This window comes from Falco cherrug, chromosome 8 (genome assembly GCF_023634085.1).
Source record: "Falco cherrug isolate bFalChe1 chromosome 8, bFalChe1.pri, whole genome shotgun sequence".
NCBI classification, from domain to species: domain Eukaryota; kingdom Metazoa; phylum Chordata; class Aves; order Falconiformes; family Falconidae; genus Falco; species Falco cherrug.
This window is the reverse complement of record NC_073704.1, coordinates 32909669-32931323: the sequence shown is the minus strand read 5'-3', so window position 1 is coordinate 32931323 and position 21655 is coordinate 32909669. Positions and strand designations below refer to the sequence as shown.

Genomic DNA, 21655 nt, shown 5'->3' with positions numbered 1-21655 from the left:
AAATCCTGGCATGAAACTCCTTTAAAAGATGAAACCTCTTGAAGCAAGCTGAAAGAAGATCTTATTCTTGTTCAATGCTGTTGAACAAACCTTAGATCTACAGCTGTGTGTTACCCTGGCAGTGATGTGTGAATCAAGATATGTGAAGAAAAACGGGCCAAATAGAGAAGAACTGGCTGCTTAAATGGAATAGTTAAAATGGGAATAGACTAATTCTGGCTTCAAACTTCCAGCGTAATATCTAAAAGTAGCCTTGGGATTTCTGTGAGAACAAGACTCGTGTATTAGATGGTTCTTACACCCGTTTAACATGATACTAGAACATACTAGGCTTATACACTACAAAGGCTAACCTTTTGCAGCAATGTAGACACAGCTGATCTTAAACATAATTTTAAAAACCAAACTGTGACCATATTTATTTAAAAGTTTGTTTTGCAATGGTTCAAAAACATTTCCACTTGCAACCTCACTTAGAATTCAGAATTGGACTTCTATAGCAATTTCTCTGGACTTGTGAGTGGTTCCTAGCACTATGACTACTATCTTGGGAGTTGCAGGTGCAGCCCAAATGTGCTGGGAATTCATTAAGAAGTTATTTTATAAGTTTTATTAAATGCTAATTTCATCTGTGTTTTAGGGTTTGGACCGCACTCCATTAGCATAGCACTTTTACATGTGGATTAAATGCTTTTCATATGACACTTTGTTTTTTAGTGGTTTTATGCAAGCCCTTCTCCCCAGACGATTACAGTTTTAACCATAGGTAACTTTTCAATCTAGAAGCAGAGCTGATACCAAGTGATAAGCCTTTATTTCTGTATTACAGCACTCTTTATAAGCCATGTAGGTGTTTAGTTAGGGCCGTAACTGGTGGCTTTAAATGCTTCTGATTGGACAAATCTGGTAGTAACTTTTAGTTTGGGGCAATAGATTTGTTTTAAACCCTGTTAACATCATAGTTTCAAACTTTAGTACAGAAAGTTTCAAAGTACCTGGGAACTGGGCTGAATCCCCTTTTATATTGAAGTGAGTATAATGGCTCTTGGGCTCTTCTGTTTACTGGCTTCAGGTCACTGCAGAAGCAGTGTGGGGATACCTAGCTGCAAGGCTGACACTGTAATCTTTAAACCAGATTAATTGAAGAGCAGTTTCGAGCTGTAGCTTGAACCAGTTCTCTGCTGTTCTGCAGCTTTTCAAAGAGACTGACCACTGAGAAATCTGAATCTCAAATACAATCCAAGTCACATTCTTAAGACTGTATGGAAAAATAACAGGTTAGCTAATAGCATCATTCATACTTTTTATTTTGAATACATGTACCTACAATGCACGGAATATCTTAACTAATAAAAACTGTAACACCAAATACTCTTAAAAATGATGAAGCATTGCCTTAACATCTGTCACAACTATGTATATTTGATGGCATGCCCCTAAGTGGGAAACAGCTTTCACCTGATACATTCATCTATTTTAAGTCAAAAGAAAATGTAAGAATCGAAGGCACAACCAAAATTTCTTGCATTTTGCTAACATATGCAGTATCTGAGATTAAGAAAAATGTAACGGAAGAATGACAACATACACAAATATCAACTGTATAGTCACATGCTCAGAATATTTTAAGGCATAAAGTAAATGACCAGATAAATGTTAAACTGTATTTTGTGATGCTTTCCCTTCCATTTCCACTCACAGATAATTTTGTTCTAATCTCCTTAAGGTACTCGTGTACTTTTTTTGTTCGTGGATATTTCAGAGCACTTTGCACAAGGCACTTTGATCACAGCATGTTACTAGGTAGAGCATCCTCTTAAAATCTAGTACTAGTCTTTGTTCTGGGGGGGCCTTCACAATAGCTACCGTTTTGATTAATTCATACTCAGCATGCTGCTGTATTCCTCAGGGGGCCATATAGCTCTCCTTCACCTGGGAACAAATCAACAAATACTGTGGCAGGGCTGCAACACCGTTGAAGATGACAAAGGTGCTGGGATTGTTGACATCATCTACTAAGCTATCGTACACCTTACCATCATCTCCCTCGACTGCTGGTGGCATAATACAAGACTGCTTGCCTTTAGTATATAAGCCTGTTAATACATCAGCCTCAAACACATACATTTTAGAGTCTGTCTCCCACATGTCTTTATCCTCGATTAGGTTTTTCAGGTTCCTTTTAAAGTAGATGCCAGCTCCGTATTTTTGATCTGGAAAAAGAAAGAAAAATTTTCAGAAGAAAAAAATAAAAGCCTTCAACATTTGGTTATTTTGGGGTGGTAGTACTAAGGGACTGCTGCTTCATTCAGTATTATGTTTTATCTTACAGGTCAATGCATGCCATCCTTTTAGAAGTAAATTTGCATTAAGTGGCTCTGATGCTAGCACTGACCTCCCATTGAAATAATAGGCAATGACAGCTGATAGCCGTTCTGATTTAACTGATACTCCAGTGGTGACCTTTTAAGGTTTAACTGTTAATCCAGTGATAAAAACATCAAGGTGTAATGTATTTATATAGACACCTTAGTCATCACGTACTAGGGACTCTGAAAAGGACCAGGGAAAGTAAGATTTTAATAATGTAAACTGTGGGAAAAAAAGCTTTGCCATTTATAAGGGGAACGCGCCATAAAAATGCTATTATAGTATCATGTGGAAAAGCAGAAATAAATTAGACCACCATCCTATTTATTACTTTGAAAATGTGAGAATGTGCCATATACATTGCATAGGCAAAGAAAGGCAAATCTCCGCTTTTTTTAACAGTTTATAGCCTGAAATCCCAATTTGCATTTGACAAGAAAAATATCACACCCTTCACCTATTGCAGGATGGAGCGCTAAATGTTTATTCTCCATTTCTGAAAGCATCCGTCTGCATAGACATCACAACTGTCTTCCGAAGTGTACTCTAGTTTGCATGGCAGTTGGCTCACTCAGATTATCTGCTGCCCCTGATCGCACCCGATTCGAGCTGGGGGTTAGGCTAGCTGGCTTTCAGAAGTACCTTTCAGCCTCAATTATTCTGTGATTCCTTTGAACACAGTTTAAAGCATCGAGCTGCTGAATGCATGTTTGCAGTGAGTAGATAAGGATGCTGACTTCCTTTTACGAGTGACACAACAAAATAAAATTTGGACATGGCATTATGTGTATATTAACAATTCTGTCAACAGTGTTTGGGGTAGGCTAGAATCCAGGCTTACCCTCCCAGAGCTCTACTGGCTACAGTATCAGGAAAGAAAAAAAGGAAGATCTTATTGTAGACAAAGAAGTAAGCTTCTATGATTCTAAATGGAGGTAAGAAACAGTTCTTGTTCAGGAATGCCATTTTTTCCGATTTTAATCCAACTGTAGTAGTCAGTCACTGTTCATTTCAGTTAAAGATGCCAAAGCAACTTTTTACCTGTTGGTGGAGAATACAGCCTGTGAAATCCAGTTTGGCATATTGAGCTACAGAACTGAGCAGGAACACACTGGTACAACTTGTGGGTTATTTTGGAGGTACGTTGGTATTCTTCTATGTTTTTTTTCATTTGGTGGAATGCAGCAGATAAAAGAGGATTATGTATCTTTTCAATCTGTAACATAAATATAGTGTAGTAAGCAAACGGAGACCAGTATCAATGAAGTCCATGAGTGCTCTTGTTCAGGCTATGCTCTTCAATCTAAGAACCTTTGTTTTAGCTTAGATGCGTTGACCATGAAGCAGATAAGGTATCTGAAGTGTGCAACTGATCTGCAGAAAAAGAATCATGCTACTATCTCACACCTCTCATTGAAATCAGCAGGAATATATCCTAGTGTTCTGATTTCCAGTACTTGCGCTGTTCTGAACAGATTCAGTATCAACCACGTTGAGAATAAGCTGTGTGGGTGCTTACTGCCTGCTCTTGTAAAGAACTGCAAGTGTCCTGTACGGCATGGAGAACCTCAGCTCTCACTGATCAAAATTTTACAGCTTTCGGGGGGGAAAAAAGGGTCCACAAGATGAGAGGGCCTTTACATTAGCTCGTCTTTCAAAAGCACAACTGCATGCAGTGTAATACCACACAGAATGTCGGGTGAATCAGCTACACGGCAGCTCTCGCTGGCACACCTGACTCCACCAGTGGGCCACTCATGGTCCTACAGCAAACGTCAGTGCCAGGGGCCTGCAAGGCCTCTTCTCCAGCAACCCGCTCATGCCAGACCTCTGACCACTCAGCTAAAAAATGCAGGTGCTGAAGCACAATCAAACTTCTGCTCTTTTAAGTCATTTCACTGAGCTATGACTGAGCGCTGATCCTCGGTGCAGCATCGATTTAAATTCTGATGTAGCTTTTGCATTCAGACTCAAAAATCTTTAGCTCTACAGATCAAGAAGCACTTGCTTTTATCTGGCTGGTATTTGCTATTATTTTGAGAGGCAGTCTGACCCACTGGCAGTCTGGTTTCCAGTTACCTGCTGTTATTCCTAGGCACACAAATCCCTGTTTACAAACTTCTGTACTTCTGTGTGTTGCACAGCCTCATCCTCCCGTTCAGTAAAGCACTGAGAGGCAAGCAAGATCCCAGCTTCAACACACTACTAATCAGATCGTAACTTGACAAATTCAGTTGCTAATTTTTGGTGTCAAACTCACAAGAAGAAAACAGAGACACTGCATTAGTGTCCTGGAACATCGTACTCATTCTAGCATACCAGCCTCGTATTTCTCTAGAGTCCTATAAAGGACCATTTGAAGCATGAAGTAAGACACAGGGTACACCGTTCAGTTAAAAGAACTTCTCAGAACTTAACCACACTCTGTGAGTGATTATTTGCATTATGTTTAAAATTTATTAGGAGTAATGACTATCTCCTTTTTAAGGATTAGGCTGATTTGATCTTAATTTTTAAAAGCAATATATTGAAATAGTTAATCTGTGTTTTTTAAGTGTACGTTAAACATGTTAGTTCAAATATATCACCTGAGATTTAGTTTTTCCACAAATACCCTCTTTACCTTGAGAACACAAAGCCCAGCCTTTTCAAATTGCTTCTGTCTGTCCTTAAACTCCTGAAGGTGTGATTCCACCAGTGAAATACGGACGCAGTTGGTACTATCTGTCTTGTGACTGCCTCCTTCTGAAAGCTGACCTGCTTCTGGTTGGCCTGAATACAAATAAGGGAGTAAAATTTGCAAGTTATCATAACTTCTGAAGCGAAGGCAAGCGGGAGAGATCCAATACTTTAGTTTGGTAGTTTAGTTAAGAACAAAGAATGTTAAATATTCTCCCAAGTAATGCTAGAGCCTAATATTGAGCGGGACTGATACACACTCATTTGTTCCTTTTTTCTACATTTATTAAAGAAACCAGAGAGAAGGGACCAAAGAAAAGAACAAAACCCAATTATCTTCTCCATTACATCTCTCTACCATTATATGCAAGTTGGGCTGTATCTATATTGCATGACTATACAAACACGAGATAAAAATGATCACTCAGTAGCTTTTTGTTCTAGTTCTATCAACTGTTAATGAAAGTCAAGAATTCTGTAGAATAGGTCCATTGGTGGGTCCTGCAACAGTGGTCCAGCTGTAGCTAGCAAGAGTTCAGCAAAGGTATGTGTTAATTAAACAGAAATTTTGCCAGTCTCCAGTGGCCAGGCTTTAAAGTGAAACTGTCCTGGAGGAAGTCGGCATTACAGCTGGGTGTACAACAGCCAGCCCTGTATGAACGGTGCCTTACTGGGAATACTGCCGAGCTAACAAATAGTCTTTCAGAGGCTCCTATGTCAAACTACAGTAATAACGGTAATTAAAGCAATGCTCACTATCCCTGTGAACTAAATGCGTGTCTGTCCACTCTCAGCAATACACAGATGTATGTTGCTTCATGCTTGACCTCATTTAGGTACTTATTGATTAGTCACTTGTTTACATACCCACTAAGTACAGCAGTTCCTCTTGTCTGGCTGCAGTATTCTGTTGCATACGGAGCAGCAATTTTTCAGTTGTGAGCACTGCATCAATCACAGCATCAGGAGGGCCTTGGAATTCCAGCCTTGCTTTTCCACCTCTCACTTCTTCAAGTACACATACGCTAGAGTGCCACTCTTGAGACAGTTCTGCAAACTCTTTTTTACCAAGGCTAAAGATGTAGTTGTTTTCAATAACAGCACGGTGAGTTTCCTGAATTTGTAATATGCCTTGGATCCATGATTCTGCTGTTTTCAATATTGTATGTGTATTCCCGTTAAGTTCAATAGCTGGTTCATTATCTGCAGTCTCTTTTATGCTTTGACTGCCTGACTCTTTACCTGGAAGAAAGATTTTTTAAATTTTTTTTTTAAATGCAAGTGAACTGGAAGAGTGAAGAGCTTTCAAGTGCTATCATAAATTTCTATATCCAGCCCAAGATGAACACTGCAAGAAACACACTATTCTTTTGGTAAGCTCAGAAAAAAATCAGATACAAGGAGGTAACGTTTCCAGGGAAAAAGAAATATTCTGCATTTGTGTGCGGTTGTTTATTTGCCTTCCACTAAATGACTTCCAACAAGTTAGGCACTGACAATGATTTTTATGTTTGAAGATTTTATAAAGGACTGCCCAGTTCCTTTCCTATTAATGTAAAAATGCAAAATGCTCACACATTTTTGCCTCCCCTTTTCCCCAAGACACATATGCAAATACTAAGCTCTTTTTAAAGGAATGAGGTTTCAGATTCTCAAGTCTGGAGTGCTCATCTACTTGAAATGTCCCTTCCGTTCGTTACTTACTCAAATAATCACTGCTGTTGTAACACTGCTTTTCTCCCAGTTTGTGTGTTGCTGAATGAAGTTTCCTCTGGAAAGCCTTGAAAAAGAAAAGTTTAGGGGCAGTTTGCCATTTATGTTGTCAAATACACAATTTGTCTCTTCAAAACCCTGTTAAGCAGCAGTTTACAGCTGTAGTTACACCACCCACCCACCCCAAATTCTGAAAATGTTAACAGCTGACATGTCAGCTTTTCCCAAAATTTTATTCCTGACAGTATCAAATGCATTCTTGTTCTTCTATGTCTCCTAAGGTAAAACACCTTACACACTGAATGGTACCTTTACCAGCTCCTTGTGGTTGTGGCTTATCTGGAGCTCATGGAAGCACAGCAGATAAAGGTGTTTATTACTTGCAGTTTCATACTGATGAATCCTTACTCAATTTTAAAACCTAGACTATTGCCCTGCCTTTACTCCAAAGCTCCTCTTCATGATCACACCTGGAAAGCCTCTGGGAAGCGCTGCTCTGCTAGGCAGTGGATTTGGCATTGGGCAAATTGCCCTTCCTTCTTTTTTCAGCAAAAAGAGTTTCTGCTGTGCCCTGATTATCAAGGGATTAAGTGACGAGTACGTAGCTGTCATACAACTTCCTTTACAGTTTATGGGACTGTTACAGAACATGGATCTGATCTTAGAATTATAGAACAGTTTGGAAGGGACCTTAAAGATCATCTAGTTCCAAGCCCCCTCCACCTAGTTCTTGCACCCATTGAAAGAATGGATGGTTGGAGTTAAATGGGAACAAAAGCAAACTCTGTACTTTTATAATAGATGGCAATCTAAAATAGTTGTGTATTAATCACATCAGCCAAATATTCAAAAGGCGGAAAATGGCACACTGCAGTTGTAATTATCCACTGTTTCTAACCCTTCACATTAGGTCATACGTGTTCATAGGGTTCTGCCCTAGGAACTTCATACAAAAAAAAGAAAACAAAAGTGAGAAAGAAATTTCCTGAGAAGGAATGAGTTTATTTCCTAATGAATTAAGGGTAGACTCTCTCTTACAAATTTGCTGACAGTCATGAGAATTTCACAGCTCCCTCCCTTTGTTATCACACCACAGGGTGACAACTTCAGGTTTAGTGAAGAGAAAATAAAGATTTGTAAATATTGATAATACCTGTTAATGAGACAAATAGTTTCATAAAGGGACCTGCCACTCAAATATTAAAAGTAGTGCAGAATTCAGTTTATCTTAATTTATAGGAATCTTTGGGTATATTTTTTTACAGTTTGGGGTTTTCCTTATTGGTAGTTAACAATCTGTTACCTGATAGGCATTGTTGTCATCGGGGCAAAAGACAAACTGCACATCTATCTTATTCTCAGGGTGTATCCTGGCAAATTTTAAAACCTCTTCAGTCATGATCTCTGCCACTGTATCAACAGGCAGCATTAATGACCAAATCCCGTCTGCTGGAAAAGAAACTGAAGGAGACTGATAGTCCTGAAGACAATACAGGCATCTTGTCACTGCATTTTTTAATACCTGTAGAAAAAGACCCAAGTATTTTAGTCCTCATACCATTCAACACGAAAATAAATTAAAATCCAGTCTAACTGAACATTACCTCACACAGCAACACGGTGTGGTGGTATTGCGGCCATACAATGTGCAGTACAAACTCACAGGGCAGATTATACCCTTTTGTTACTACGAGTTCTTTATAAGACGAAGAATATCTAATCTGAGACATAAGTTCATCCTGAAGAGCTGGACCTGCTTTTTGCAGCAGTCTGCCTGAAACTGGAACGTAAGGCTCGCCATTCACAGACACAGTATTAACAACAGCTGTAGTCTGGAAGAAAAGAGTGCTAAGTTTCAGTATAGTTTAAGTTTACTATTTGCAAGCTTTGCTACTATAGAGAGCATTCTTTCAAGGAACAATCCCTTTTAAGAAAACCTCACTGCAGCAGATCAGCTGTTAGAAAGCTTCTCTTACTACTAAGGGCAGTGCTGGAATACATCAAAGTATGCACCTTCTAGTGGCAGTAAACGCAGACATTTTTTCCGAAGCCAATAGTGTGAGTCAATTGAAGAGGTCAAGTCATCAATGTGTATTCAACAGAATTATTACCCCAGCTACAGAAGTGACCCATATGTGCCTCATCAAATGCAATTCTGCAGCTGATTATCAACGAGCAGGTGAAAACTACAGTGCGCTCCATTATCCCAGCCCACACGGATGCTCCCCATGTGAGGGCAGCAAGCATTCACCAAACTAGCAGGATCAGTGCACACAGGGGAGCTGCAAAGCCATGGTTGCTTCCAGTTCCCAGTGGAAACAGCAGATCCCTGTAGTAGGTCTTCTGTATTTCGAATTAAATATGTAAACTGCAAAAAACTTGTTTACAGTAACTGTTCTAACTTCAATTGTTGAAGATTACCTAAAGATACAGGACTTTGGAGCATATTTTCCTCATAGCCTTGAAGGCACAAGGTATCTTTCACTGCTGTAGAACTGGTTAATAAAATTCCCTACAATGTCAACTTTGTGATCCTTTGCTCTCATATAAAAAAAAATGAACTTCCTACTCAATTAAGACACTTCTTTAAAACAAGTTACGATTTTTGTTAAAGTACAGTATTTGCTAAAAGCAAATGCCATTTCTGTGATGTAGCTTCTAGTCTAAGAGCTCTGTTGGATTACTATGACTAAGCTCATGTATTTTGCAACAGATTTTCTAGTTAAGTGAAATGAATCCATTTAAATGATGCACTGTTTAAAGGTAAGGTGCACATCATCTGTGTTATTTTCTGTGTTATCATCTGTGAGTTATTTTCAGCTGTTACAGTCTTTGTTGAATAACTCCAGTAGTCACATCTATGAGAACATAAATGATAGGGAAAAAAAGCAAGGCAAAAAATAGGAGTAGACTTCTAGGGAATGCATGATAAAATGTGAACTCCCATGATGTTATAATAAGAATATAATAATATATCCCTATGTTAATGTTTATTAATCATGCAATCTTTAGCTGCTTCCTATTATACCATGACAGCATGTACACACAAAAAAATACATTCCTTGCTGCTATCATTTATTTACCACTTGTAAGTTCTCACCAGGCTGAGAAGATAACTACTCAGCGGACCAATACAATATGTGTTCTGAACTCTTGGGCTCCAAATCCTGTCAAGACTTGGTGGCAACTCCATGTTCAACACATTATGGGACAGACTTACCTTCTGCTCATCAAGGAATCCTCTTATGATGCGCAAGCGAGTGCCTCCAAGTTTGATGAAAGTTGAAGACTGGCTGGGTGAAACTGAAAGAGTTTCTGGAAGTGAACTAGGATCACCCAGAAACTTTTCACAGGCCTTCTTCATTTCTGCAACTGCAGGCTCATAGATGTTCACCAGGCGGATTTCCCTGAGACAGCTTGGTGGACCTGCCTCAACAAATTCCTTTATAGCCATCACAATTACCTGAGCACACAAACTGAGCGGGAAGCCAAAAATACCTGAACTCACTGCTGGGATAGCCACAGACTTTATAGCATTTTCTGGAGCACTAACGTATTTCAGAACGTTCACAATAGCTTCGTGAAGTAGGTCACAACATCTTTCGTTTTCATAAATGGTCCACCTTGGACCAACTGCATGAATAATTTTCTTACAAGGAAGCTTCCCTCCACCTGTCACTGCTATTTTGCCAGCTGTGAGTTTTCCATACTTTTTAATATGAAGATTGCTTTGTTCTTGTATTTCTGACCCTCCAGCATTCACAAGGGCTAAAGCAAGGCCTCCTGCATGATCTAGATATTCATTGGCTGCATTCACCAAAGCATCGACCTTGTGTCTTGTGAGATCATCCTTACAAACACAAATGTAAATTCCCTGCTTCAGTTTTTTCCTGTACACTTCAACAGCACCTTTTGTACTTTTGAAGGTTGATATACAAACAAACTTTTTATAAATGAGATTACTTAGGCAGTTCTCTCTTTTCTTAAGGACTTCATAGACATCTTTTTTGATGGGGATCACCAAGCTGTCCTCATCCATTACCATGCTTGGCCCTAGGATACAGAATAATACAAAGTGAAACCAAAGATACTACTGTCAAAACACTGGGTTTTATACAGAAGCATGGTTTATAGCTTTCAATTTTATCCTACTGCCATTACTTATCAGTATTTTCTGGCATAGTCTGATCTTCTTTCTCCCCCTTTCATAGCCTTAGAAAGTCCAACTAAGCAACGAAAGGCAGACAACAGTATCACTGAGCCTGTGGTGACTTGAGAGTTTAGGTTTGCCTTACCCTTTACTGGAGGAGAAAGCTTGGTTAAGATGTGTCTCCTCATGTTACTTGTTCTCATCCCCCGCTCCCTTGCCTCCCCTTTCCTACGGTTTATTCTCCCCACCATTATTAGGCTGAAAACCATTGTCAGGGCCATATTCATAAATGAATCAGTGACATGATCTGAATTAAAAAAAAACAACCAAACAAACAAAAAAACACAACACACCAGAAAATTTGAGTTTGAGCACCAACCTCAAAACCTGATGCAGCAGCATAACTGAATGGTGAGGAGGAAAAAGGAACAGACAAGTGGGAGAAGAACATCTTTGAAAAAGATGCTGTTACAGGGCTTTAACTGGCTGCAATGCTACTGTTAGCTGTGCTTGCCACTAAAATTCCAGCTGAGAAAGCAAATATGAAAAGCTACGCCATACCCGGGGATTCAGAATGCTTGTAAAAGCAGAAAACCAACTTGTTCCCCTCCGAGCTTGTTTTCTGGAAAGGCTGAAGCCTGCCTCTGCCCTCTCCAGGGCGTTTTTAGTATTTTTTGTTACTGATTTCCCGTAAGGTCCAAGGCCTTTGCAGAGTCAGTGACTCACAGCACACAGGCAGAGACACACAAGAGAGAACTTGCCAACACGTTCTTTTAACCGTACCACAGAGATCTTACACTGAGCTTTGTCTTTAATTCTGTGGCTTTTCTTTGGTCTGCACATAAAGCCCACAAGCAAGTTCTTTCTTTGTATGGAACTTGTGAATTCAGAAGGGCTTTTTAAACCACTTTTATCAGTGAACAAAAATAATGGTAAAGAGTGGGGCAGCTTTGACGACATCACTGTAGCTATACAGCCCTCTCTTGGCAGATGTCAGCAGTACTATAGGCAGTAGTTCACGTTAATTAGTGTAAATAAATTTGTAACAGTTTCATCAGACTTTTCTCTGGAATATGCTAACCTGCTTTTAAAAATTCTAACGTTTCTCACAAAGTATTACACACCGACTCATCAAAACACTTCGGAACTCTTACTCTTAAAAGAGAAATGCAAGCAAATTCTGTTGAAGTAATGAATAATAACGTTGATTCATAACTGCGTCTAATTCATACATTTCAGATTGCTTTTGGCTATTCCATGTTGATGTTTTCCAGTTTGCTGGCCGCAGTTGGCAATGTTCAACTTACATGGGGGAAGATGGCTTACCTGAACTGCCCGCTGCCCAGCTCAACGGACTGTAACTCTATTGCAAAAAAAAAAAAAAAAAAAAAAAAAAAAGAAAAGGAAAGAGAAAATACGCGTTACGGCCCGATGTGCTGCGTTCCTGCAGGCGCGGTTCTGTCGCAAGCAAAAGCAGCAGCACCGCCTTTTGCAAAACTTTATTTGCAAAAACTTTGCAAAAACAGGTTTTCCAACACTTCAAATGCCATTCCCAGCTGAACCCGCGGGCGGTGCCCCACAGCCTCCCCCAGCCTCCCCCGGCCCCCGTTGGGCCGCCGGGGCAGGTCGCCGCCGGCAGCGGGCGCGGGGACCGACGCGGGGACCGACGCCCTGCCCGCGGCCCCGGCCCCGAGCCCCGCCGGCAGCGCGGTGCGCGCAGCCCCGGCCCGGCCCCGGCCCCGGGGCGCCTCCCGCCGCAGCTGCCCCGGCCCCTGCGGGCGCTGCCGCCCCGCGTCGGGCCGCCGCCGCCAGCCCCGGGCCCCCCGCCCCGCTCCGTTACCTGCAGGATCCCCATCAAGCGGCGCTGCGCGGCGCAGCCGCCGGCCCCTCAGCGCTGGGAGCCCGAGCAGGGCGCGGGGCGGGGAAGCGCGGCCCCGGGCGGGAAACGAAAGCGAAAGCGGGCAGCGGCAGGCGTCATGGCGGCGGCGCTGCTGGTGCGGCTCTGCCCCGCGCCCGACGCCAGCGAGAAGCCCCTGCTCAAGCTCCAGAGCTACTTCCAGTCAGGGAAGCGGTCGGGGGGCGGCGAGTGCGAGGTGCAGACGGGCCCCGAGCCCGGCACCTACTGGGTGCGCTTCCAGCAGGAGCGAGGTAGGGGCCGGAGGAGAGGGGCTGGGGGCGGCGGGGCCCGCGGCTCGGCCAGCTCCCGCCGCCGCGCTGAGGGGGCGGCCCTGGGGGGCTGGCGGCGCGCTGAGCCCGCCGCCGCCTGAGCGGGCGGGAAATGGCGGCCGGGGGCACCATCTTGTGCCCGGGGCGGCGGGCCCCGGTGGGCGCCCGTAGCCGTCAGGGCCGCAGGGGACGCGGTCCGCCTCACCGGCGTGTTCCCGCCTCGCTGCAGATAAGAGGAGCGTGGTGTCGCGCACAGATCACACCTTGGAGATCGGAGCCAGGCACCTGAAGATAATCATCGAGCAGGGAGAAGGGGACCCGAGCGAGGGCCGGGTGACAGAGCAGCCTTCCCCCAGCGGCCCCGTCCGTTCCAGCTGTCCCCCACCTCAGCAGGAGCAGCAGGCGGCCAGAGGCCATGGGGGCACAGCAAGAGAAGTCATCACCAAAAAGGTACATCAGGAGAGCAGTTAACAAGCAGTGTCACCGTCACCGAGATCGGGATTGAACCTTTTCACACCCACGTAGCGTCAAGGAGCAGGCGTACCCCAGGGGGATCGCTCTGCCCGGCGTGCGCACCCGCTCACCGGCGGGCACACGGTGGGAACAGCAGAGTACTTGCACATGCACCGTGCGTTACATATTCATGTTCACTCATGCACGGGCTTGCTCACAAGTTTCTCACTTCTAACACAAACTAGTATGCGTCCTCAGGTAGCACTGCTGATGGTTTTTTACTAACTACACATGCTCCCGAAACAGGGGTTTGCCCTCTTTCGGGGGACTATTTGAGTCAGAGGTCACAATCTCCCACTACCACAATTACTTTTGTCCTACTTTCAACTACTTTTCTGTGGATTGCAAAACTTTGTCAGCTTGTCTCCTCTTGTGGCAGAACTTTCCTCATTTGGAGGCTTCTTTCTTTATAACTTAAATAAGTGTGCTTTTCACCATCCATTCTTTGTTTCCCGTCCTTCCCAAGGCTGAAGTCCCTTCATTTGTCACTTTTAGCAGCTTTAGAGAGTCAGCTTGGCCTAAACTTTGTGCACAGATTTGTTTAACATGTAGTTAAACACTAAATCAAAGTTTGGTAATTTGTGTTTAGACAACATCAGGACCTGCCATTATCTTAGTCAATAAAACAGGAGCAGGGAGCAACTTTTGAGTGCTGGGTGACAGGTCATCCACTCCTGTTAACAGGCAGCACGTTTTTTACCATGGCTTTGGTGTGTACCAACCACTGCTCCTCAAAGTGGTACCCTGGCAGGTTTCAGGGGATAGTAAGCACCAAGGACCGCTCCGAAAAGGTGGAAGAATTGTATGAGATTTGGTTCCCTTCCTGCTACACAGACCTCTTAACACTATTTTAGCATGCACCTTCAGACAGCTCTGATTACTCTGATCCCTTACCTCAGCATTCGGTGTAGCACAGCAAACACTATTTCAGACTCTGTGAACTAAAAGTTATGCAGAAAAGATCGGCTGTGTGTCAAGAGACACGGGGTAGGGCCAGGCACCAATATCTGGCCCAGAGGGTGTACCTTCTTTTGCACAGTAGCTTAGATGTAGTTTTTGAGATACAGCGTATGCTAACATAGTGGTACCTGACATCTGTAGCAGTATACTGCAATTTCCCTATCCTTCTGTCTGTGGGAAGTAGAGATGTGAACATGTTTGTTATTATTTTTCAGAATCCTGTTTTCTGCCTTAACCCTGAGGTACTAAAGCATGACTTTTGGGAATTTTTTAAAGAAAGATGCTAAGAGAAAACTGAAAAGTCTAATATAATTAAAGAACAATGTAGGATAACTTGTATGTGCTGTTAAAACATGTTCTGTCTCTGTCATCTGACACTAAGGGAACAGACCGGTTCTTTTGGGGATCCTTGGTAGAATGGTCATGGCACTAAACTGTAGTTACAATTAAAGCTTTATTTTTTTTCACAGGATTTTATGATTAGCATAGCATAGAATTGATTATCAGAATTTCTGCACAGGATTTCTGCAAGCAGAATCAGTGTGGTACAATTTTGCAGCGTAGCACTGAGTTTTGTAACACAGTTTCATTTATGGTTTCTGTAACCACCTGGACCCTCTGTAGATCATGCCAAATCTCTAATACTTGGCATGCTGTATCGATACAACAGTCATAATCTAGACTCAAAAAACACATAAAAGAATATGAATCACTCGGTCCTTGGAGGAAGTGGAGGATGCTGGGGGTGTCCCTGGCCACTGGGGGATCACAGGTCTCACTGTTCAGCAGCAGTTGTGATCCAAGTTCCCACTTAGCACTTGTAACTGCTTGATTTTTTAGACAGTGCTCTGCATGTGGTTACGCTTCCCATGATGATGGGGTCATCACCATCTGGTTGGCAGGGTGCCTGGGACTTTCAAGGCCAATAAGGAGGGGAGTAGTAGGCCTCTGGTGCCCAGGAACCTTGAGAATGATAGAGGGGGGAAGAAGAAATCTGTTTGCTTCGTCTGCTTGGATGAAGGTCTGCGCAGGACCTTCCAGGGCCGGATAATGAGGGGAAGAGGGACTAATGCATAACTAGCTTGGTCACAGAGAGTGGCTGTTTGCCTCATAAAATGGCATCAGTAATGCTAGCCATATTACCAGAGGTCAGGAGTAGAGGGTACAAGTCACGGTCTCAAAGTAAGTAGCAAAGTTACTGTCTTTGTTCCTGCAATGCAGGTGACATTAGCAAATTTCATTTTTGCTGCTGACTTAGAAACAGATCGCTTTACTTCAATGTATAATATCAGTGTACTGTAATGTCAGTGTACGTGACTGAAAAGAAACACTATGTGCAAATGTGTCAGTAGTAATCTGGCCCTACTGAGATGTACAGAGCTTTTCCTTGTTCAAAATACAGAAGCAGCAAGCAGAGAACCATAGAAAAAAAAAAAACGCTATCTTCTTGTCTTCTCTTTAGATATTTCTTACAGTATCTGCAACTTTGAATACCAGTATGTTCACTGAACAGCAGAGGGAGAAAATTACCATTGTATGTCCAAATTTAAAAAGAGAAGGAAATCCTAATATTGATGGCTCTGAGAAATTGACGGGAGATTTTACAGATATTGAAAAAGCTTATCGCTACTTCAAGGATATCCTTGCAGGCAATGACCCAAAACATGATTTTTCACATTCTGAAAGTGAAAATTATTTGAAAGATGAAAATGTTCTGAATACTGAAGAAATGAATGAGCTTACAGTTCTGTCAGCTCTCTATGAATATTTCATTCACACCTGCAAACAACAAATCAAAGTACTACGTGAACGTTTTGGAGTGTGTATAAGAAGTAAAGATAATGACAATGGAACCACATCAGTATGTCTCACTTCTGATAAAAGCCCTTCATCAATACAAGAAGCTAATGATTTTTTTATCAGAACTTTTCAGAAAAGTGTAGAAGATCTGAAACAGGAAAAAATTCCTATAACAAACAGTGACACATTAAATGAGACAATAATGAAATTAAATGCTAGGTTTAGTAATCTTCTTGCCAAAGGGGAAGGGAATCAGCTGCTACTCCGTGGTCCAGCGAGTGTGATTTTACTTGCCAAAACGTTTCTAGCAGAAGAAGCTAAGAACAGCCAAGCTGAAAAGAATATGAAAATATCATCTGAACTATACAAGTACAGGAATGGAATTGAAGTTGATGCTTCTCTGTTTAAACTGTTGGAAACAAAGATAAGCAAAGAAATTGAAGGCATTAAAGACAAATTTGATACAGTAACAGAAATGAGAGTCAGTTCATATAGCCAGAAGATGCTCATAGTATTTAGGCCTAGGAACAAAACTACTGATATGTCTTCACATGCTACTGAAAGTTTCATCAATGCATTTCAGAATGCCTTTGCAATGTTAAGAGAAAAACACATCAGCTTGAAACTTTCAGAAGGTCAGAATAGAAAATTAGATACGCTGTTTAATGGAAAACGATTGGAAGATCTGCATGTAAAACTTACAAAGAAGGAAGACAAAATCATCTTAAGTGGTTTACCAGACAATCTTTATGTTGCTGAAAATCTTATTGTAAACCTTCTTAACACTGAAGACTCACCACAAACTAAAAATAGACCACCAGTGTCCTCTGATCTCAGCTATCAAGCTACAGGAGCATCTGGGAAGAAACACAATGGCAGGCAAAAGAATAATGTTTCTTCTGAAGGACAGGCTAAGGCAAAGACAGAAAACGACAAAGATATGTGTCCAATTTGCATGGAGAGAATTATTGATAAAGAAATACTGAAAAAGTGCAATCACGTATTTTGCAAAGATTGCATCACCCAGGCCATGTCTTACAAGCAAACTTGTCCTATTTGTAACACCTTCTATGGACCCATGAAAGGAGACCAACCAGAGGGAATAATGTCAACTAGAACACTGCTGTCATCTCTCCCTGGTTATCCCAGATGTGGTACTATAGAGATTAAATATTACATGCACGGTGGTATTCAAACTGTAAGTATATTTAAAGTTTCATAAGATATATTTTTCCCACAACAAAACCAATAGTGAATATAAAATTAGCTATTTTCCCCTCATTTTAATGCATATCCAGGAGAGATCTTTCTTTGTTCTGTATAAATCTGCAGGTACTTAATTCAGTGGTTTTGGTTGAAATTAAGTAATATAGTAGGAATTAAACAGTCAAATGGTAGCATTCCATTTTCTATGGACCAGGACAGAGCTACCTGTCTTTAATTTGTACATGGTGAATAACTAAACTGAAATCTATGGAGTGATTTGTAAACAAAATTTTGTGCGTATAATGAGGATTCCCTGAGGCATTCTTGTAGCTGCCAACACCAACAGACAAAAGTGAATAGTGAGCTGGCTTGCAAGCTTTGCAGGTGAGATATGTGCTCAGAGCCATGTGCATAGGACTGAAAACGGTATAAATGAAAAAGCCAGGGTTGGGGTGACATGCATTTGGGAGAACAAAGAAGAAAAAACAAATTTAAAAATAGCAATGGATGTGTGCTAGTTTTGGCTGGGATGCAGTTGATTTTCTTCATAGTAACTGGTACAGCGCTTGTGTTTTGGGTTTGTGCCGAAAACAGTGTAGATAATACAGAGATGTTTTTGTTGTTGCTGAGCAGTACCTTTTCTGCTTCTCACACATGAGTGATGACAAGAAAATGTAAATGAAACTTAAATGACAGAAATTATCTGATGAGAAAAAACTCCTCAAAATCAGTCATTAGTCATGCTATGTCCTTCTGAATCAAAGAAAGGATAAAAAGTATTGCGAAAGCTGGGATGTATCATTTTCATGCTTTCAAAGCATTTTTGATTTATAATGTGGTTTTGTTTTGTTTTTCTGCAAAATAGAGGAATCATCCAAACCCAGGGAAACCTTACAGTGCAACTTCTCGAACAGCATATTTACCTGACAATAAGGAAGGGCAAGAAATTCTGCAGCTCCTCAAAAGAGCCTTTAACCAAAAATTGATTTTCACAGTGGGTCAGTCTCATACTACTGGCGCAAAAGATGTTATCACATGGAATGATATTCACCACAAAACTTCCATGACTGGAGGACCTACCAAGTAAGTAGTCTTCTCTTTATGTAATTTTATTGCTACTGTTGTCAGGAAGGCTACCCTGAATGTTTTGCACGCAGAGCTTTCATATTTTGTCACTAACAGAATGATTGTGGAATGCTTTATGGAACCAGACTTGAATCACCTTCAAACCAGTTTGGACAGTTGGAACAAGGATGAGCTCGTTATACACATCATACTCACAAGGTAGTCTCTGGTTGCCTCTCAGGCTGCTCGTTCACCAGTGAGCTGTGTAAAGCACCTACTCAGCTGATAACTGTTCTGATTAGAAACCGCTTGTAGTAGAGGACAGGACAGCAAGCTAAGGCAGCTTGATAGCAGCTAAGGTTGGACTCCTGATCTCAGCCTCTTCTGTCACCTGCTGGTTTGCACCAGGAGGTGCTGGTCCATTATGATCCTGGTAAAGATGGCAGTCTGTGAAATACGACTTGAAATTCTACTTATCGGAGCTAACAGCGAGAAGAAAGAGATTGTAGTATAGATGTGGTTATGTCCTTTTAGATGCTAGGCACCCTGAGTTGCGCAGCATTCAGTGGGCCTCTGGTCAGAGCACAGGACACCATGCTGACCCTGTCCGTAGAAAGGGTTACCCTGTTTTGGTATTTCTAGCTATTACAGGATTTTCTTAGTGGAAGATAACTATTCAGCATTTCTTGAGGACTTCCTGCACTTGTAAATAAAGGCAAGGACATGCAGGTGGCGTAGTCACTGGTACCGAGTGGGAGCCGCCCCCACCTTTCTTAGAGCAAGCTGGCTGAGTCTGTCATGCGGCCATAGGGTGTGCACAGCACAACACAGGCCTGAAGGCCACACCGCACCTGCAGCGTGGCGCGGTACAGCACGGCACAGGCCTGGGCCTGCTCCCATTCACGGTTGTGTGTAGCACTAATTCCTCAATGGTCTTCCAATTAGGATCGCTACATTCCAGCCCTTAATGCACGTACAACTGACCATTCTTAAAGATATGATTAACTATGGATTATGTCAGGAAAATGTTTGGCTCCTGGAAAAAATCTTGGAGAGTCAAGAGGGAGGCTTGGAACAATCCTTCCAAGCTTGCTGCAGCCTCTCAGGGCCAGGTGTCTTCATGCAAGTTCTGAAGATTTGTGTCCAGATCCTCCTTTCTGGGCTAGAATCATAAAAGAGCAAAAAGTATCAGTTTTACTGTATAGCCTGCTCTGCCTAAATGCTCTCCTGAGTTACCACTTGCTTCATACACTCTTCTGGTGGTGCACTACCTAAAATCCAGAGGTGCCGTTATATTTGTGTTTTGAATGCTCAGTTGGATATGCTTCAGGTCTGATGTTCAGAAAGATGCGTACCCAAGCACCGTATCATTTTCAAGTGAGACAGCAGGCATCTTTGAAAATCAAGTTCTTAGCATCAGTTTGGACAACCAAATTCAGCAGTTCCTTTTCTTAAGTTTTTAGCTTTACCCTGTCTGTACCACCTCTCTTGACTTGCAAAGTAGGGTCTGTTTTCTCTGTAGAGTAAGAAGTAAGTGCATAAAATTTGTGAAGTGTTTTAAGAGATTTTATGGAGAAGACTCTGTAGAACTGTCAAGTACTTCATTGCAGAAGTAGCCCAAACAATTCTTTTCTTCTTCTCCTAGTTTTGGTTACCCTGATCCTGATTACCTGCAGCGAGTTCGATCAGAACTGAAAGCAAGAGGAATTGAATAAAGAAATTTATCAGCTGTCAACTCTTAAGTGTGATAACTGGACATGTAGCAGTTACTTTACTATTCAAGCACTAAGGAGACAGGAGTTACTTTGTTCAGCTGCTGTACTTAAATCACTTGCTGTTCATGGTCAGTTAAGAAAAGTAATCTTTTTTCATCAAATGGTATGTGTTTGGTTTACACATCATTTACTTACAATACTTATAATTTAATACTTATAATACTTACCATTTACTTATATAATCATGCTTCTCTATATGTGTAATTTTTACAGAATTTGGGTCTTGTGAGTGCAGCGTCAGTACTTGTTTACTTGACGAGTATCAAGTTGTGTCTCTTATTTTAACAGTGAATCTGATCAGCGCCTTTTTCCCACAAGTCTTCAGTCTGACCACGAAAACTGTTAGATCCACTACTAGCTTTTATTCGATCAAAAAAACTTCCTTTAGCTTCGTGAGTTTACAGCTGTCATCATGGATAGCATCATGTAACCCATCTGCTGGAAAATTTTTATGCAGCTATAGTATCAGCTGTGATCTTTCGCTTCTTTTCATGACGGAACTGTCACTAGTGGTTTGGGTTTTAGACATGAAATTAGTGGGGTAATGTATGAGGGGGTATGTGGATGGTGCTGTATCTTTAATCCTGCAGAAGTGCTGAATGCTCAGAGCCACGCTGGAGGAAATGGAAAGCAACGATGCCTGTGGCCATCTCTGATCATGGGGTCCTGGCTCCGCCTTCCATCATGTTTAAGCTTAAATACAGCTTTTCACTCAGTTTTGCAACTGTAAAGTTATGTTCTTCCCGTTGCTTCCAATATATGGCTTAAACTGTATCATAAAGATACTTTGTTGCTACTCTGCACTAAATAGCCTGCTAATTACCTTTGTGGTGGTGGAAACTAATATCTTTCACTTAGTGCAGCCGTAATATTTAGTGAGTTAAACCATTTCCTTTAGGCTGTTGAATATAATAAATAAAATATAAAATACCATCTGTACAGGTTTTTCCTTCTATTTTAGGTATGTGTAGTTGCGTTTTTGTTTTTTTTTTTTAATTTAGGAGCTTCCCAGCAACACCATAATTTGGGATGGTTTGGATCCTATGCCACCTGCTTTTTTTTTTTTGAGGTTCCCATATAGTGAACAGGCAGTACTACTTCACCACCTTGACTTTCAGATTCTGTAGTATTGGGCACTTTCTGGTTTCCATGTGGGTTGGGATGTCTTTCTTTCTTTTGTTCTTACCTTATTTGTTTTCAGATTTTACACTATTTCACCCCTCCTTTTTCTATGCAGTAAGATACCAACCAACATTCC

At 41.7% G+C, this 21655-nt stretch overlaps 2 protein-coding genes across 2 annotated transcripts; one reads left to right on the top strand and one right to left on the bottom strand.

Annotated features, from left to right (window-relative positions):
• Positions 1–1283: 1283 nt before the first annotated feature.
• On the bottom strand, positions 1284–12887 carry PARP9 (poly(ADP-ribose) polymerase family member 9). The gene is made up of 10 exons (XM_055719492.1): positions 12753–12887; positions 12239–12275; positions 9983–10815; positions 8367–8594; positions 8066–8284; positions 6754–6829; positions 5917–6291; positions 4994–5142; positions 3412–3586; positions 1284–2213 (listed from the first exon to the last, which is right to left on the bottom strand). Exons 1-10 carry the CDS (start codon positions 12765–12767, stop codon positions 1906–1908), a joined length of 2415 nt encoding a protein of 804 aa, XP_055575467.1. The 5' UTR covers positions 12768–12887; the 3' UTR covers positions 1284–1905.
• DTX3L (deltex E3 ubiquitin ligase 3L) lies at positions 12823–21336 on the top strand. The gene is made up of 5 exons (XM_055719493.1): positions 12823–13060; positions 13308–13528; positions 16014–17549; positions 18423–18640; positions 20268–21336. The coding sequence occupies exons 1-5, from the start codon at positions 12889–12891 to the stop codon at positions 20335–20337; spliced, it is 2217 nt and encodes a 738-aa protein (XP_055575468.1). The 5' UTR covers positions 12823–12888; the 3' UTR covers positions 20338–21336.
• The last annotated feature ends 319 nt before the right edge of the window (positions 21337–21655 follow it).

Excerpts from the sequence above, each read along its gene's own strand:
- PARP9 (XM_055719492.1), bottom strand. Across the intron at positions 8,285-8,366 it reads ACACCGTGTTGCTGTGTGAG|GTATTAAAAAATGCAGTGAC; the intron begins GTAATGTTCAGT and ends CTTTTTCTACAG. Across the intron at positions 3,587-4,993 it reads CTGGGCTTTGTGTTCTCAAG|ATTGAAAAGATACATAATCC; the intron begins GTAAAGAGGGTA and ends TTTATGTTACAG.
- DTX3L (XM_055719493.1), top strand. The coding sequence starts at position 12,889 with ATGGCGGCGGCGCTGCTGGTGCGGCTCTGCCCCGCGCCCGACGCCAGC. Across the intron at positions 17,550-18,422 it reads TGCACGGTGGTATTCAAACT|AGGAATCATCCAAACCCAGG; the intron begins GTAAGTATATTT and ends TCTGCAAAATAG. Across the intron at positions 18,641-20,267 it reads ATGACTGGAGGACCTACCAA|TTTTGGTTACCCTGATCCTG; the intron begins GTAAGTAGTCTT and ends TTCTTCTCCTAG.